The 16,840-nt window shown below is 43.5% G+C and overlaps 1 protein-coding gene across 1 annotated transcript in view; it reads right to left on the bottom strand.

The window, feature by feature from the left end:
• LOC144818669 (stimulated by retinoic acid gene 6 protein-like) overlaps window positions 1-14,900 on the bottom strand; it is a 651,836-nt gene extending 636,936 nt beyond the window's left edge. Inside the window, exon 1 of the mRNA XM_078676317.1 lies at window positions 14,278-14,900. Coding sequence (XP_078532443.1) covers window positions 14,278-14,297 — 20 coding nt within the window. The 5' untranslated portion in view covers window positions 14,298-14,900. The remainder of the gene's footprint in view (window positions 1-14,277) is intronic.
• Window positions 14,901-16,840: the final 1,940 nt, after the last annotated feature.

Raw genomic sequence — 16,840 nt, 5'->3', positions numbered from 1 at the left:
ACATTCTGTCCATCATTGTTGTGTTTGCAGTTACCGCTCTAAGTGTACTGGGGATGCTCAGACGTGAGTCCCAGGCACTCCACACCACTGGAATCAAGCTAGCTGGGCTGATGAGAGGTGTTACCTCGAAACCGGGCCGGTCCTCGGATGCTTGTTTCCGTTCTGGGAAGGACATGGCTTTTGTAGTTCGGACTGTACTGTTCCCATGGGGCACAGGGTCAGCGCTGATTTGCATATCGCCATTGTCTAACCCAGGGTGGTGTGGAGTGGAAAAACGATGGATTTAGGCCCAGATCTTTGGACTGGGGTGAATGTGTGACATTGATCCACATTCTGTCCATCATTGTTGTGTTTGCAGTTACCGCTCTAAGTGTACTGGGGATGCTCAGACGTGAGTCCCAGGCACTCCACACCACTGGAATCAAGCTAGCCGGGCTGATGAGAGGTGTTACCTCGAAACCGGGCCGGTCCTCGGATGCTTGTTTCCGTTCTGGGAAGGACATGGCTTTTGTAGTTCGGACTGTACTGTTCCCATGGGGCACAGGGTCAGCGCTGATTTGCATATCGCCATTGTCTAACCCAGGGTGGTGTGGAGTGGAAAAACTATGGATTTGGGCCCAGATCTTTGGACTGGGGTGAATGTGTGACATTGATCCACATTCTGTCCATCATTGTTGTGTTTGCAGTTACCGCTCTAAGTGTACTGGGGATGCTCAGACGTGAGTCCCAGGCACTCCACACCACTGGAATCAAGCTAGCCGGGCTGATGAGAGGTGTTACCTCGAAACCGGGCCGGTCCTCGGATGCTTGTTTCCGTTCTGGGAAGGACATGGCTTTTGTAGTTCGGACTGTACTGTTCCCATGGGGCACAGGGTCAGCGCTGATTTGCATATCGCCATTGTCTAACCCAGGGTGGTGTGGAGTGGAAAAACGATGGATTTGGGCCCAGATCTTTGGACTGGGGTGAATGTGTGACATTGATCCACATTCTGTCCATCATTGTTGTGTTTGCAGTTACCGCTCTAAGTGTACTGGGGATGCTCAGATGTGAGTCCCAGGCACTCCACACCACTGGAATCAAGCTAGCCGGGCTGATGAGAGGTGTTACCTCGAAACTGGGCCGGTCCTCGGATGCTTGTTTCCGTTCTGGGAAGGACATGGCTTTTGTAGTTCGGACTGTACTGTTCCCATGGGGCACAGGGTCAGCGCTGATTTGCATATCGCCATTGTCTAACCCAGGGTGGTGTGGAGTGGAAAAACGATGGATTTGGGCCCAGATCTTTGGACTGGGGTGAATGTGTGACATTGATCCACATTCTGTCCATCATTGTTGTGTTTGCAGTTACCGCTCTAAGTGTACTGGGGATGCTCAGACGTGAGTCCCAGGCACTCCACATCACTGGAATCAAGCTAGCCGGGCTGATTAGAGGTGTTACCTCGAAACCGGGCCGGTCCTCGGATGCTTGTTTCCGTTCTGGGAAGGACATGGCTTTTGTAGTTCGGACTGTACTGTTCCCATGGGGCACAGGGTCAGCGCTGATTTGCATATCGCCATTGTCTAACCCAGGGTGGTGTGGGGTGGAAAAACGATGGATTTGGGCCCAGATCTTTGGACTGGGGTGAATGTGTGACATTGATCCACATTCTGTCCATCATTGTTGTGTTTGCAGTTACCGCTCTAAGTGTACTGGGGATGCTCAGACGTGAGTCCCAGGCACTCCACACCACTGGAATCAAGCTAGCCGGGCTGATGAGAGGTGTTACCTCAAAACCGGGCCGGTCCTCGGATGCTTGTTTACGTTCTGGGAAGGACATGGCTTTTGTAGTTCGGACTGTACTGTTCCCATGGGGCACAGGGTCAGCGCTGATTTGCATATCGCCATTGTCTAACCCAGGGTGGTGTGGAGTGAAAAACGATGGATTTGGGCCCAGATCTTTGGACTGGGGTGAATGTGTGACATTGATCCACATTCTGTCCATCATTGTTGTGTTTGCAGTTACCGCTCTAAGTGTACTGGGGATGCTCAGACATGAGTCCCAGGCACTCCACACCACTGGAATCAAGCTAGCCGGGCTGATGAGAGGTGTTACCTCGAAACCGGGGCGGTCCTCGGATGCTTGTTTCCGTTCTGGGAAGGACATGGCTTTTGTAGTTCGGACTGTACTGTTCCCATGGGGCACAGGGTCAGCGCTGATTTGCATATCGCCATTGTCTAACCCAGGGTGGTGTGGAGTGGAAAAACGATGGATTTGGGCCCAGATCTTTGGACTGGGGTGAATGTGTGACATTGATCCACATTCTGTCCATCATTGTTGTGTTTGCAGTTACCGCTCTAAGTGTACTGGGGATGCTCAGACGTGAGTCCCAGGCACTCCACACCACTGGAATCAAGCTAGCCGGGCTGATGAGAGGTGTTACCTCGAAACCGGGCCGGTCCTCGGATGCTTGTTTCCGTTCTGGGAAGGACATGGCTTTTGTAGTTCGGACTGTACTGTTCCCATGGGGCACAGGGTCAGCGCTGATTTGCATATCGCCATTGTCTAACCCAGGGTGGTGTGGAGTGGAAAAACGATGGATTTGGGCCCAGATCTTTGGACTGGGGTGAATGTGTGACATTGATCCACATTCTGTCCATCATTGTTGTGTTTGCAGTTTCCTATTAAAGCTAGGCCCACATACAAGACAGCTTGCATCACCCATAAAGTCATTCACACTTCCACCCCTTGCTACCTAGCAAGCAAACTCTGGATTTCAGGTGGCTCTTGACCTTCACGAAAAGCTGTAAATCTACTGCCCGAACCTCCAACTTTTGAAAGGGAAAGGCTTGGGGCTTATTATGAGTCTGGTTTTCCATGGACCGCCAGACTCGTGAGAACGCAGCAGTGGCGGTCCTCCAACCACCCTCTTAGGACCATGTTGGTCAGGCTACCCTGTGACCACCACAACCGCCGGAGATCCCTGGCGGTGGCAAGGCAGTTGTGAGGTTGCAATATGCTTGGCGGGCCGCTGCAGCCCTGCCAAGCATATCACGAGTTTTGTCACCGCCACACTTTTAATGGCAGTGCGACCGCCATATAAAGTGTGGCGGGGAAGAAGCAAAGGGGGCCCTACAGGGGTCCTTAGTGCCTCATGCCATGTGAATGTACGGCATGGGCACCACCTTGGGAACACCGATGAACTGTCCCCCAGACCAGTAGAAAACTTCTGTTCTGGCGGGTGGTTTCTATAATGGTTTGGCAGTGCGGGAGCAAGGTGGTCCCGCTCCTGCACCGCCAAACTCATGCTAAGGCTCTTATGGCACAATCTTTCTCCAGTAATGCAAGTAGAATTTGGAATTTGCTACCTCCAAACCTTCACACCACCACCTCTTTCTGGATCTTTAAAACTGACCTTAAAACTGTTCTCTTCCAAGGTCATTTTTCTCAATAACACTCCTCGCCAAGCTCCCCATTGGGCGTACGCTCTCACTGTTAATGGCGTGACCCTGACTACTACATGACACTTGAGAGGTATAACGATTTTCCACTTTAACTCTGTAAATGTGTTATATGTATTTGTGTAACCTTAATCAGTTACATTTTTTCTAAATATGTAATCTGTTATGATTATTTAACTTTTAAATACGTAGCTCTTCCCATGAGTAACCATAGTCGCTATACGTATTGTCACCTACTAACCTGTTACTCTGATTTTCTCATTTAACATTCTTCACTTTATTGTTAAGTGCTCTGCCACCTATGGGTAATGTCCGTGCTATATAAATACGCAAAAATAAATATAATTAGCAGCAAGCTAAGAGGATTAAGAGGTCTCTCTTAATGTTCAGCGTGGACAATATTTGTTAAAAGAGGTGGTGGTTTGAGTTCTGGTCTTTTCAGATATTTGTACTTTGTGAAAAGTAGTCTACATGAGACATTAATTTGGTCACAGTAAATGCTTAATTTAAACAATGCCTGGTTTTACCTGGTCATTCAAGCGGGCGGAACTGAAAGACTGACAGAAGTGACATATTTAAAACATGTGAAGAGCGCATATCCTTCCTTAGACAGTGCACAAAGAACGTCAAAGAGTAGAAAGGAAGTTTAAGTGAAAGATTGAACGTGAATGATAATCAATCCATTGCACTTTCAGCAGCCATTATTAAAATGGACATTTTACTGTGAAGTGTAAAACACTCAAGGGCAGATTTACAATAAGTGGCGTATCCCTGAATATCAGCAGGGATGCGCCAGTTATTGTTCGCCGCGGCTCCTCCACCATGGATGCGCCGCATTTACAATTGTGGTACTGCTTGTGCCACCACTCAGGCCAAAAAAAGTTGCTGTATTAACGAAAAAACATTTGTATTCAAACATCATTCTAACTGCCTGACCAAAAATGTGGTTTACTGCATTCAATGCCCGTGTGACCTCTATTACATAGGCAAAACATCGCAGGAAATAAGAAAACGGATTACCCAGCATCAATCTCGTATCAGATGTAAAGTTATGACAGCACCACTAGTTGAGCACTTTACTAAACTGTCGCATGCTCCTACTGATATGAAATGGTATGTAATAGAATGTGTAAGAGGCACAAGGAGAAGACCCAATGTCGAAAAACTACTGACACAAAGGGAAAACAAACTGATTTGGTTGTGTGACACAGTCGAAAATGGGCTTAACAGTTTTATTGAATGGCACAATTTGGCCACTTTGACCTGACTGCTTGTGCGCCTGTTTATATTGTTTATATGGATGTAAATGCTATCTGATTATTTATACCTTACTGCTCACTCATGGATATTTCTGCCCTCCTCTCCATCCATCTGTGTAGGAATTACTAGCCCGTGTTGGCTGATCTTTCTGAATTTTCCGATATGTACACGTTTTTTATGTAATTTTTTATGTAATGTTACACGATGATGGCTATAGCCGGTTGTTCTGCACTTTACTGTTGTTATATGTTTAAGAACTACACTTTATCCCATGGCCTGTGATTAGGCTAAGATGGCCGCCGCCTTAACGGGCCGCGTTGGCGTCACCAGTTTACTTAACCACGTGATGGTTCTGATGTCTGGGCGTCCCGAGTAGTTACCGGTGAACGAGCACGGACTTCGAAGAGCCGGCGCATAGCTGCTGATTAAGTAAGTTTTACACGTCTGCTCCGTTTTTGGAGCCCGTTCCGTGTTTCGTATTTTGATATGCCTGATTATGCAGGCGCACACGCTAACGCTTCCCCATGTCATTTGTTTATAGATTACGTGGCGACATTTTGACGTGTAAGTTGACTTCTGTTACTTGGCGTACTGGTACATGATTACAGTGGCAGTTGATAACGCTATTACAGGCACTATTGGGGATTAATGTTTTATGTTATATTTTGTTTTTAATTCATATATAGAACGACCTGAGTGGCGTTTTATTTCTCGTGAGTATTACTCAGACCTCGGGATACTAAGATGCCCGTGATTTAGTTTACAGTTATAGATACTCCCTTTTATTCTTTCACCTGGTGTGTTTTTCACTGAAGATTACACGCATTTGGCGAGATGTGGAATATTAGTCACACAATTATACCACCTCTTGTAGTACTGAACCCGCATGCTCACTGGCTGCATGTTCTAGTTGGTGTGGTTTTTAGTAGTTTTTTAGTAGTTAACATGCTATTGGGCTTCACTTTGTTGGTCTTTTGTGTTGGTCTGTGCTAAGCTGGATATTGGTCTCCATGTGCCTCAGGGTTTATTATTGTTATTGTTGTGTTTATACTAGACATTGCTGTGCAACGTCTTTGTCCTGAAGATGGTCCGACGGATCTACTTGACCAGCATGGACCGAAACGTCGACGCTTAACACCTGACATGCAATACACTGTATAATTCACTGTGCAAATTGATTTGTGAATTTCTATGTGTAATTACTTACTTTGTTGTGGTTTAGAGTACGTAGCCACACATTTTGCTGTAGGTGTATGTAGACTAGCATTTAGTTTACATGTTATGTTAGTCTGTCTGTTGCCAGTTTTTGAAAAAATCTAAATTGCATAATCAAAAATAAAGTGAATATATTTTTGATATAAACCCTCGGGTCACTCTATTGATTTGTGGGATCACTCATGTGACACTGATAAATATAAAGTGGTTGTTGTGAATGACTCCTACCTGGACATTTAGCTTATCTATCGCATTTACAATGCGGCGCACCATGGGGAAAAAACGCAACAGATGCGTGACGCATCTGTGCCGTAAAGGCGGCGCATTACTGGAGTTGCGTCGCTTCAAGCAGGCGCAGGGTTTTGACGCAGCATGGGCTCAAAAGTGACTGAGTGAAATCTTGTAGATTTCACTCAGCCACTTTTGGGAGGCGTTCCTGCGCCGGAACACCCCTCCCTGCGCAGGAACGCCTACTTCTGGCGCAGGGCTTTACAATGTGACGCATCTCCCAGATGCGTCATGTTGTAAATACCCCACACCATGGCGCATCTTTTGCGCCGCCGCTGAGTCACAAAAGTGACGCAACGGTGGTGTAAAAGAGGTGCAAGGGGCTTGTAAATCTGCCCCCTGGTTCAGTGTGATTGCTAACAAACGCTGTAACCTAAGAAATTAGTAAATTAATGCAATGGCTGCATTTAGGACTGTTTGTGAATCACAAACATTTCCAGTGGCACCTAACATGCCCATGTTCATATTGCGTGGATTTTCTCAAAAGTCATTATTATTTATGTGGAAAACAGACTTACACCTATTTCTAGAACTCGACTCATACTCTCCTTGGAAGTATTGCTCGCTTGTGTTCAGGGGCAGAGAAATGCAAAATGTTACTTCTATTCTTATTATTTCCTTAATTTTACCTGAAAAATCATTTTTTTTACGCATACCACCCCTTGTGTTTTTTATTTCACTTCTTCACTCCACCCGTGTTTGGTATGTCAATTTAGATGTACTTTAGGCATGATTGTAAGTGTAGCGACAGCTGTGCAAAACTCTTGTGGCAAATTCTAAAGTCTTCTCCTTTGTGGTGATTGCAATATTCATTGCTTGACCACGAGTACTCTATGCATCCTCTGCTTGCTTCATGTTAATATATTTGGGAACTCTCATCTTTCCACATTAATGCATATCCTACGCTTGAGCTAGTTACAGAATAGCTACAAACATTTTGCCTGAGTAACTTAGATGTTTTTGATTTACCGCCGCCATAAATAAAGTGGACATTTCTGACTTTGTGAGTTCTATCCATACTATGCATATGTAAATGGAAACTTTTTCCAGGGGTATTTGTTTCCGTTTAAAATGGGAATGCTGCAGAAATAGCTACGAACTCTCAGGACTATCAGGTAGATGCATCAAGCATTTTTGCGAGCGCAAACGGTGAGAATCGCAAAATTCGGCCGTTTGAGCCCGCAAAAATGACATTTGAGATGCATCAAGGGTTCATGCACTCGCAATTTAAGAATTCGCACATAATTGCGAGTTCTCAAATTGCGATTGCATTTAAGGAATCGCACTTTGCGATTCCTTAAATGTAACGCATGAACCATTCCAAGATTGCGAATTCGCAATCTGGGGCCGCTATTTACCGCGAAGTCAAACTACGTGGTAAATAGCAAAAACTTAGAAATATGCCTTTTAGTGCATTTTTCTAAGTTGTATATTACGCACACACATGTCCTTGGGACATGTGTGTGCGCAACACCAGTGAACATTACCATTTCAGGGGTGTAACAGGGTGTCCTTTGGACACCCTGGCACCCTTGAAATTGCGGCTCATTTGCGATTCGCTAATTGCGAATCGCAAATAAGGAATGACTCCCCATTCATAAGCCATTCCTTATTTGCGATTAGCAAATAAGGAATCAGTAGGAATCGCAAATAACATTGCGATTCCTACATGCATCCCGTTTTACGAGCCTTTAATAGCGAATCCTTAAAATTCGCTATTAAGGACTCGCAAAACATAACTTTGATGAATCTGGGGGCCTGACACCTAAATGATTTTAGTTACCAGTGGTTTCTACTGGATCCAGGTGGAAACAAGAAGAAATATGATGTAGAAAGTTAAGTTGATTCCAGATGCATCTTAGAACTATTTATTGGTGTTTAATGGAGTTAATTTGTTTTGCCTTGTGCTTTTATTTAGCCATGGAACTTTCTCTTAAACTGAATACCGGCAGTCAGAAATCATGTCTTTATCGCCTTGTTGATAATTGAATCTTATGTGGAGTGTTCTAGCTGAAAGGTATTTGCGGTAGAATTGTTTTGAAAATACATTTCCTTCAGGAAAATTCACGTACAAGAAATTGTTTTAGTTATTTTATTTCTACTGCCAGAATTCTACTTTAGATGAATATTTTCATGCTGCCTTATATTTTTTTATTAACTCCAATTTTGGTGAGATCCATCTCGTTTGAGAAGTTTTTTTTAAAAGACTTCACGAATTTGGAGAGGAAGAAGATTCACAATTGGATCATTTTCGAATCAAGATAGAGGCCTGGTCAGATGGAAGTACGTGCAATTTATACAAGCATGGGCAAGGCAAGCAGGTCTGGCCGGCACAATCTGGTACAATGGGTACATTTTTTAATGCAAGTATATCCCATAAAATTAAAAAAAACATATGCAGCCATCATCTTATGTCTGCCATATGCTTGCAGTAAGAATTTAAATCATTCACTGGTGTGGTTGTTTTACTTGTGAGGTTTATTAAATAACACGCTTTCACGTGTGCCAGGTAGTTTATTATTTGTGAAGGAGATAAGAACAATATGCCACCTAAGCAAGCACTCAAATGGCAAGAAGTTATGATGTACAGTGTACTCTAAGCTCTCTATACGTCATCAACTAAGTAGGCCTAAAAAATGCAGGCAAAATAAATTACTGTTATTTAATGTTAAAATAAAAATGCATAGTATGAAACACACTTTGAACCAAATTTGTCACTAAAGAGAAATGGTCTATTTTAGGCAGAATGTGAATAATGTGCATAGGCTTCGTGCAGTCACTCAGATTGAAAGGAACTAATGGATAAGAAAGATTCAGAAATTGTATTTGTTAGATAAAAAAAATAAATCCAAAATACATTCTGGTATACAACTCGCCCCTTGTTAGAAATGGGGTTTCTGGTTGGCTAGGGTATGCACCTAAGCCAGGCAGAACCCACCACTCTAGTCAGGGTAAGGGAGTTACACACACAAGATAACCCCTGGTCACCCACTTGATAGTGTGGCAGAGCAGTCAGGCTTATTCCAGAGGCAATTTGTAAAGTGTTTGTGCAACACACACACTCACCAGTGACACATTAGGCACACCACAAAAAGAAACTCTACACAAGGTTATATTAACATTTTGTGTGTATTGTACATAAAACACATTAGATCACAATCACATGAATAACTTTGCCAACTAGGCAATTGTCATGACATGGCAAGATCATAAAATAACTTTGCCACGAGGCTACTCTCATAACATCACAATTAGTGCTATATAATAAATACTCATGGCTTGCACACGTTAGAAAATAGTAGGCATAATATCATAGCTGGTGCGCTAAAGTCAAGACTTATATGGTGCATACGTCATAAAATATTATGAAAATTACACCTAACACCATCACTGTAAATAATATGTAGTTCCTAGAAATGGTACTTGTTATCGTGTCACCAGGACTAAAATTAAACTTATTATAACCTCAGGATAGGAAATGCAGCCTGTAGTGAAATACAACACATATGACATCAACAGATCACCACAAGTGCTCCACAGCATAGAGATTACTAAGTCATGCCATAAACACACAAAGAGCGGCACCTGTGCTCCTATTATATAGTATATGGTGTCCCTGTTATCTATAAGTAGGCTCATGGGCCACCTGCCCACCTACAACAGGGAATATGGTAATTGCTGCGCTAGATTGCTACTCCATGAGCCAGGTGCCTCCGTTGAGGTTTCTCCAGGTATTGTGCTTTAAAGCAAATGACCCACGGTATGAGCCCTGATCATCAGAAATAGGGGCGAATGGCCCGATGGGCCACTCCACTCGACAGATCTTGACTGGTCTCCACCATCAATTGATCCCCTGCAGCTGCCCGCCAACCTGCGGCGCTGCTGCTGATAATCTCTGACCACCTAACCCAGAGTAAAGGGAGCCGTTCCGTCGCCCCGAGTCCTTGCAGGAATCATGGCCACACTACATGGCTGGCAGAGGAGCCAAATCGCTTCTCTGGCCTCCTGCTGCGCCGACAGACCTTGGTTGCAGTCCTCCAGGCAGTGCTCTCAAATCAGGGTTGTGGCTGCCGTCTCTCACAGTGGCTGTGTTGTCAACTCTGCCTTACCACTCCCGGGTTTCCAGGTGGTGCTCTTTAATTTAGATTGCGGCTGCCATCTCTCAAAGGCAGCCCCGTTGCGTATTCTGCCTTTCTGCTCCCAGTGCACGACTACTGCAGGAAGGCCTCATGTTGTTCTGGGCACTGGGCGCCCTCTTCAACTTAGGCATGTCCGCAAGCGGGGTACTTCTTGGCCCAAGCAAAGACCACACTTGCAGCAAGCACCTGCCAACATGGGAGAAGCCCGATTAGAGTTTTCTCAGCTCGGGCACCAGAAATTAAAGTGTTCACCATGAGCTTACTTCTTTGCAAAGGGCCTGGCAAGTGGGTACACTTGGCAGATCAACATGGCAGTTTATAACTGCACTCGCAGACACTACAGTGGTAAGTCTGGCACACATTTACAGGGCTACTCATGTGGGAGGCACATCCAGTGCTGCAAGCCCACCAGTTTTTTATGTAACAAAACAAGGGCCAATGCTGAGAAACCTGACTATAACATGACCATTAACCAAAAACGCTGTTGAAAAATCAAACACAAACAGCCTGCTCAACGTATAGCATCACGTGAGATTTATTCTCTTTCGTCAAATTTTTACTTTTTTAGCCTAAAATTAATTTGTCAAAAATTATCTTGTATCAAATAAAAGAGCTGGTGTCATAACAATAAAAACTTACTTAGGATTGTAAACTACAGAACGACAAGAGAGACCAGCTCAAGATTAGCCAAAGCCGCTAGATGGCTAATCTTGAGCTGGTCTCTCTTGTCGTTCTGTAGTTTACAATCCTAAGTAAGTTTTTATTATTTTTTCAGAACCTACCCGGTCCTGAGGAGAACCCCGACTACAAACAGGGGTTCGAAACGCGTCGACCAGCCCTGTCCCGTATTGGGTGTATCATTGTTATGACACCAGCTCTTTTATTTGATACAAGATAATTTTTGACAAAGCTGTGAATTAGAACAGACTCTGTAAATTGATAATCACGAAAGGAATCATTTCTATTCATTTGTCACCAATACGTGGATATATCGTTTTTGCGCCATTTTGTGTGAATGCATGTTGTATGACTGACTGGCCAAGTGTGTATGTAATGTATAAAATGTTTTTTTGCATTTTTTGCCTATGTTTGTATATATTGTATATAATAATTCTTTGTATTCCCATGCACTAAAAAGTTTTGTGCTAAAAAAGTAAAAATTTGACGAAAGAGAATAAATCTCACGTGATGCTATACGTTGAGCAGGCTGTTTGTGTTTGATTTTTCAACAGCGTTTTTGGTTAATGGTCATGTTATAGTCAGGTTTCTCAGCATTGGCCCTTGTTTTGTTACATAAATTTGGTTGGACTCAGCCTTGCTGAGTTAGGAGTCAAGACCCTTCTTTGATTCTTTGCAAGCCCACCAGTAGCATTTGATTTACAGGTCCTGTCACACTCACTTCACTTTACTAGGGATCTACCAGTAAATCAAATATGCCATTCATGAATAACCAATCATATCACAATTTATACAGAGAGCATATGCACTTTAGCACTGATCAGTAGTGGTAAAGTGCCCAGAATCATATAGCCAACAAAGTCAGGGTCAGAAAAATAGGTGACAAAATGCAAAAGGTTTGGGGATAAACCTGTCAAAAGGGCCAGGTCTGGCAACCCTAAACAGCAATGTTATGTCTAATATACAGAACAGTAAGGCTAAGAATATGTTCCTAAAATCATCCAGAGAGGCTGATCTGAAGAACAATTATAAAACAATATTTAAAATCTCATAGATGACTCACTACAGAAACATTCCTAACAAGACATTATAAACTGCTAATTCATAACAACTGCCGATTTATTATATCAGCATCAGGAGGAATTGAGCAATGGGTCTGTAGCGTGCCCGACTTGATGAGCGAAGCAAGGACCCTGGGGCACTGGAACAACGCAATCTAGCATTTCTCTTCTTTTTGACCTGGAAAAGTTTGGCTGGTCACCCCAAGATTAGTTGTGGAGGAGGCGGGGCAACACTCGTAAGAAGATGGAGGCTCAGCTGGATTGACGTTGGTGGTTTGGAGGAAGATGAACAGCGGTGCGAGGGAGGACGAAGGAATAACGGACGTGGTAGCGGAGAATGAAGGTCGGGCGAGTCCTGAGGAGAAGACGGAGAGACGAGTTCCCCATGGTGACGGCTTCAGATTGCGGTGGCCAGGAGAGAGAGAACCCGAGGGTGGACATACGGGATGCGACCGCTGGGACTTGCCTCAGGCAAGTGTGGCACAATCCCTTGCTTGTCTTGAGGGTTGAATTTGTGCTGGAAGTATGTATGGGTCTAGGTGAGCTTGTTTTCGGTACTGGGAAGGTGTGGGGTACTTAAGTTTCAACCTCCAATACCATCTAGTCCCACCTTCAGTTCTGTGATAGAGAACAGTTAGTGGAACGGCACGGATATCAACCCCTGCACTTCGTATGGGAATTCCGGGTTTTTGCGCAAACCGGCATTGATGGCCTGTTCTTTTAACAAAGGTGTTTCCTTGGTGAAGGGTGAATAAATTAGGGAATTGAAATCTAATGGTCTTGTGATTTGGTTTTCTCCTGAGGGTTGCTGCAAGACCGAGAAAGCCTAAGAGTAAGGAAGAAGAGAGGTCCAGGAGCCCTTTGGAAGAAGACTGTTTGTACACTATGAACTTTAGATTAAAAGGATTCATATCATCCCAAAATAAAAAGGAATTTAGTAACTGAATAATCCGAGAGGCCCTCATTACTTGTCCTGACACAGGGTCATATAGTCAGCAGTCCAGCAGATTTCACAGGTTTTAAAGTCTTTTAGTTACTACTGTGCAACTGAAAATCTAAAATATCAAACTTAAAATTCTCTTAAGTCCATAATTTACGATTTCAAATTCGAAATCATGCAGTCTACTGTTACATCTATCTAATTAGTTTACGGAAAAGTCCATGCATTTTACTAATCTATAGACCAATTGTGTGTCTTTACCAATAAAATGCAGCTATAGCGATATTAAAAGTTCGAAGTATGAAGTCTGGAGCATGACGTCAAAAAATTTTGGAGGTCCAGTAAATAGAGACAAAAGCAATCGAGGTGTCAGGGTTTCTAGATGATAGTCACAACCTCTAAAGCACTTGCATGACTTAGAAAATACTGGTATTCACCCAGCTCTGATATCTGCTGATGGCACTAGAACTTTATTCTCAGGCACTTTGGGGCATATTATCAAGGACCGATGTTAAAATTATCGCTTTTTTATCGGCAGGAAACTGCCGATAAAACTGCGATAATGGGCTTGATAATACGCCCTTGTTAATTCCCATAGAAGCCCATGTTCTGATGTTAACATGGGCTTCTATGGGAATTAACAAGGGCGTATTATCAAGCCCATTATCGCCGTTTTATCGGCAGTTTCCTGCCGATAAAACTGCGATATTTTTAACACCGGTCCTTGATAATATGCCCCTGCGTTTTAATAAATGGATTCAAATGGATTCTTAGATAATTCAGAAGAAAAAAGCAGCAGTTTCCCTCGGTTCAACTGGTCTAGTTCCTGCATGTTCTTGCTAAATGAAAACCCAATTGCCTGTTTCTTGATGTGATCTTGAAAGCTCTATATGGCCTATTATTATTTCATTATTTGGCCAAACCCTAGCATGTTCAGAATTCTATATACATTCAAAGTGTATTTTCAGCTGTTTGAGAGCTCTTTCCAAATCAATTTTTTGAAGGACCCTTCCTCATCCGTTTTCAACCTTAGACATTATTTGTCATTGCATTTATTTAGCACTTACTACGCTTGGTGAGGCATTGGAATGCTTCACATCTGACAGTGCTAGGGCCTGGATTGAACTCTGTGTTGCCTTCTTGCTGTTCACGTAAAATAATAACCCAGTTCTTACGGTGCATAAAATGGGAAACCTTATCTCATAGCCTGTTAAATGAGTCCCATGCAGGTATATTTATTTTTTAAAGCTATCACTTACCTTAGGCCAGGGAAAGACATGTCGCTATTGATATCGTGAAACGCCAGCACAGTAATAGAGAAAGATGCCAGAGGTATATAGTCAGTCCGGCTTGGTGGATTTAAATGTAGACCCTCAAAGATCCCACCGAGGCAGATTAGCGCAGGGTGTCAGATGGCATCTTCATGTTTGCTTGGATGAATCCCGTTAGGGCGGTCTTCCTCCGCCTACAGATCCTGCAGCTGAGGTGATATTGCTGTCAGGGAGAGCGCCAAAGCCCTTGGCGTTCCTCGAGTTGAACGTCCAGTCTGAGTAAGACAGCAAACACCCCATCAAACATTAACCAACTCACTAGAGGAGGCCAGCGTGGAAGTCATTTCCGGGTCGCCACATGATTATCCACACTGATCTTCACTCTCCATAAAATGGCGACACTCCATTGTTACGCGTGTGCCTTGTGTCTTTACAATGCACATGGCAAAACAACCAGTTTAAGAGAAGCTGGATCAAAGTACAATCGGCAGCAATTGTTAAATACACATGTGATAAGGAGTGTGCTGTGCTGAGTGTGGGTGAGGGCGGATGCTGGAGTCTAAGTGCAAGCGATGAGCTCAGTCAATATATCAGTACATCATTTAATGCATGCATTGTGTATTTATCAGAGAGTCAGAAACAGCTAATCCCTAAATAAGGGTGAGTGCACACTTTAAATTATGAGAACAAACAAGACGTGCAAAATTCAAATCTAAATTTGTTTGTCCACAAAATAAAAAATGCTTGCGAGTTGTAAATATATATATTTTTTTTCTTGGAATGTTAATTTTAAAACTGTGCACATTACACACATTTAAAAGTGAATTGTCGTGTTTAGCAGTGGCTAACCGGTTTTTTATAATTCGATTGCAAGCTGCCAGAACTGTATATGGAATGTGTAGAGCTGCGGTTTTATATTTTCCTTTGAAAACTACCTACTTCCTGGTTCGCTTTGATGCTGTAGTGCTATCTATCAGGAAGGGATTCTCACTTGCTGTGGTGAGTCACTCCTCTATCTGATACAGACTTTGTATCATGGTGGCTCCAAAGGGAAACGCAGAGCCAGCTTTTGAAATTGGCGACCTGAGCCCAGGCCCTGAGCGGCAATCTTCAGAGGGGCGCAAGCAGCTGTTTGTAGTAAGGTCATGCAGACAGCAGATTCCCTGTCGCCTGGCTCCAGTGATTCACATTAAAGTTGCTTTCATTGATTTTTTTTTAAACACCAAACAATGTAGCACCAGTGTGAGGTGGTAATCTGTGTTTAATTAAGGTGATTGGGACAGATGCAGAGATATTTGTGTTCAGATGCCTGTCACAACTCTGATGATAACCTGCTGCCTCGTTTCATTTACTAACAGCAGTAAGGGCGCCAAATTTCTTTCTGCCCAGGCTGCTATCCTTGCAAAGGTTGACTTTGGGAACATGTTGCACTGAGGACACGATGCAGCCCGATGCATGATCACAGCAGTGTCAGTGGAGATTTTCTGTGGTCATTCCACCTTTAGTACTTCACCATTTGTAGATAAGGAGCATCCTACTGGGCCTTCGCTAAACCTATCTTTCTTTGTAACCCCTTTGCTTCTAACCCCCCCCCCCCCCTCTCTCTCTCTCTCTCTCTCTCTCTCTCTCTCTCTCTCTCTCTCTCTCTCTCTCTCTCTCTCTCTCTCTTTCTCTCTCTGTCTCAAAAAATGTTTTCACCATTCTCTCTCAGTTGTCTCCTTCTCAAATGACCCAGTGTCTTCATCACCTCTTTCTCACATGTCTGCCTCTCTCTCAGCTATTTCTTTTTCACATATCTCTCTTCATCAGCTTTCTCATTTGTCTGTCTCTGTATCACCTTTCTATTACCTATATCCTTCTCTCTCTAAGTCGCCTATTTCTTGGCATCCTTCCTACTTCTCTCAGGGGCTTCTTTCTAACCCATCTCTTGATCATTCTTCTCTTACTCACCTGTTTCGAATATGAGACATTATCCATGCAAAATTACAAGGTTGACCTTTATATAGAGTCACTAAAACAACAAAGAATAAAGAGATGTTATAGTTGGGTGAAAATGTCCATTAAACCATACCGTTTTTGTTATATCCTGATTGTATTAGTATGTTCCCAGCCTCGCTGTCTCCCTGCTGCTCAGCCAGAGTGAGAGTTGGTATTGGAATGTTGGTGGGACTGTGATGCATGGAATGCTTGGGTGCCTGTGTGGATGAGCGGTCAAAGTTGGAGATGGGCTGAGCAGAATGCAGGCTGCTCCTGGTGGGGCTGGTTTATGAGCTGAAGTGGCTGCTGTAAAAGGTGATCCAGCGCTACACTTTATCAAGGATCGATACTCATCAATATGTCATACAAATGGCCCATACACATTCACCCAACTCAGAAATCCCTGTTGCGTTGGGGGTCGAGTTTAAATGATGTGAACAATTGTCTCCTGTACAGGTTCATGTCTAACATTTCTAAATACATAACTAAGTCTGTATATCAACTCTTTGCTCTCGCTCGATGGACCAATTAGTTGAGAAGTTGATGGTAATAATAGTACCATCTATCTTTCTAA

Source organism: Lissotriton helveticus, chromosome 2_1 (assembly GCF_964261635.1).
Source record: "Lissotriton helveticus chromosome 2_1, aLisHel1.1, whole genome shotgun sequence".
NCBI lineage: Eukaryota > Metazoa > Chordata > Amphibia > Caudata > Salamandridae > Lissotriton > Lissotriton helveticus.
The sequence above is the reverse complement of the archived record's forward strand: the minus strand, read 5'-3'. Positions and strand labels throughout refer to the sequence as shown.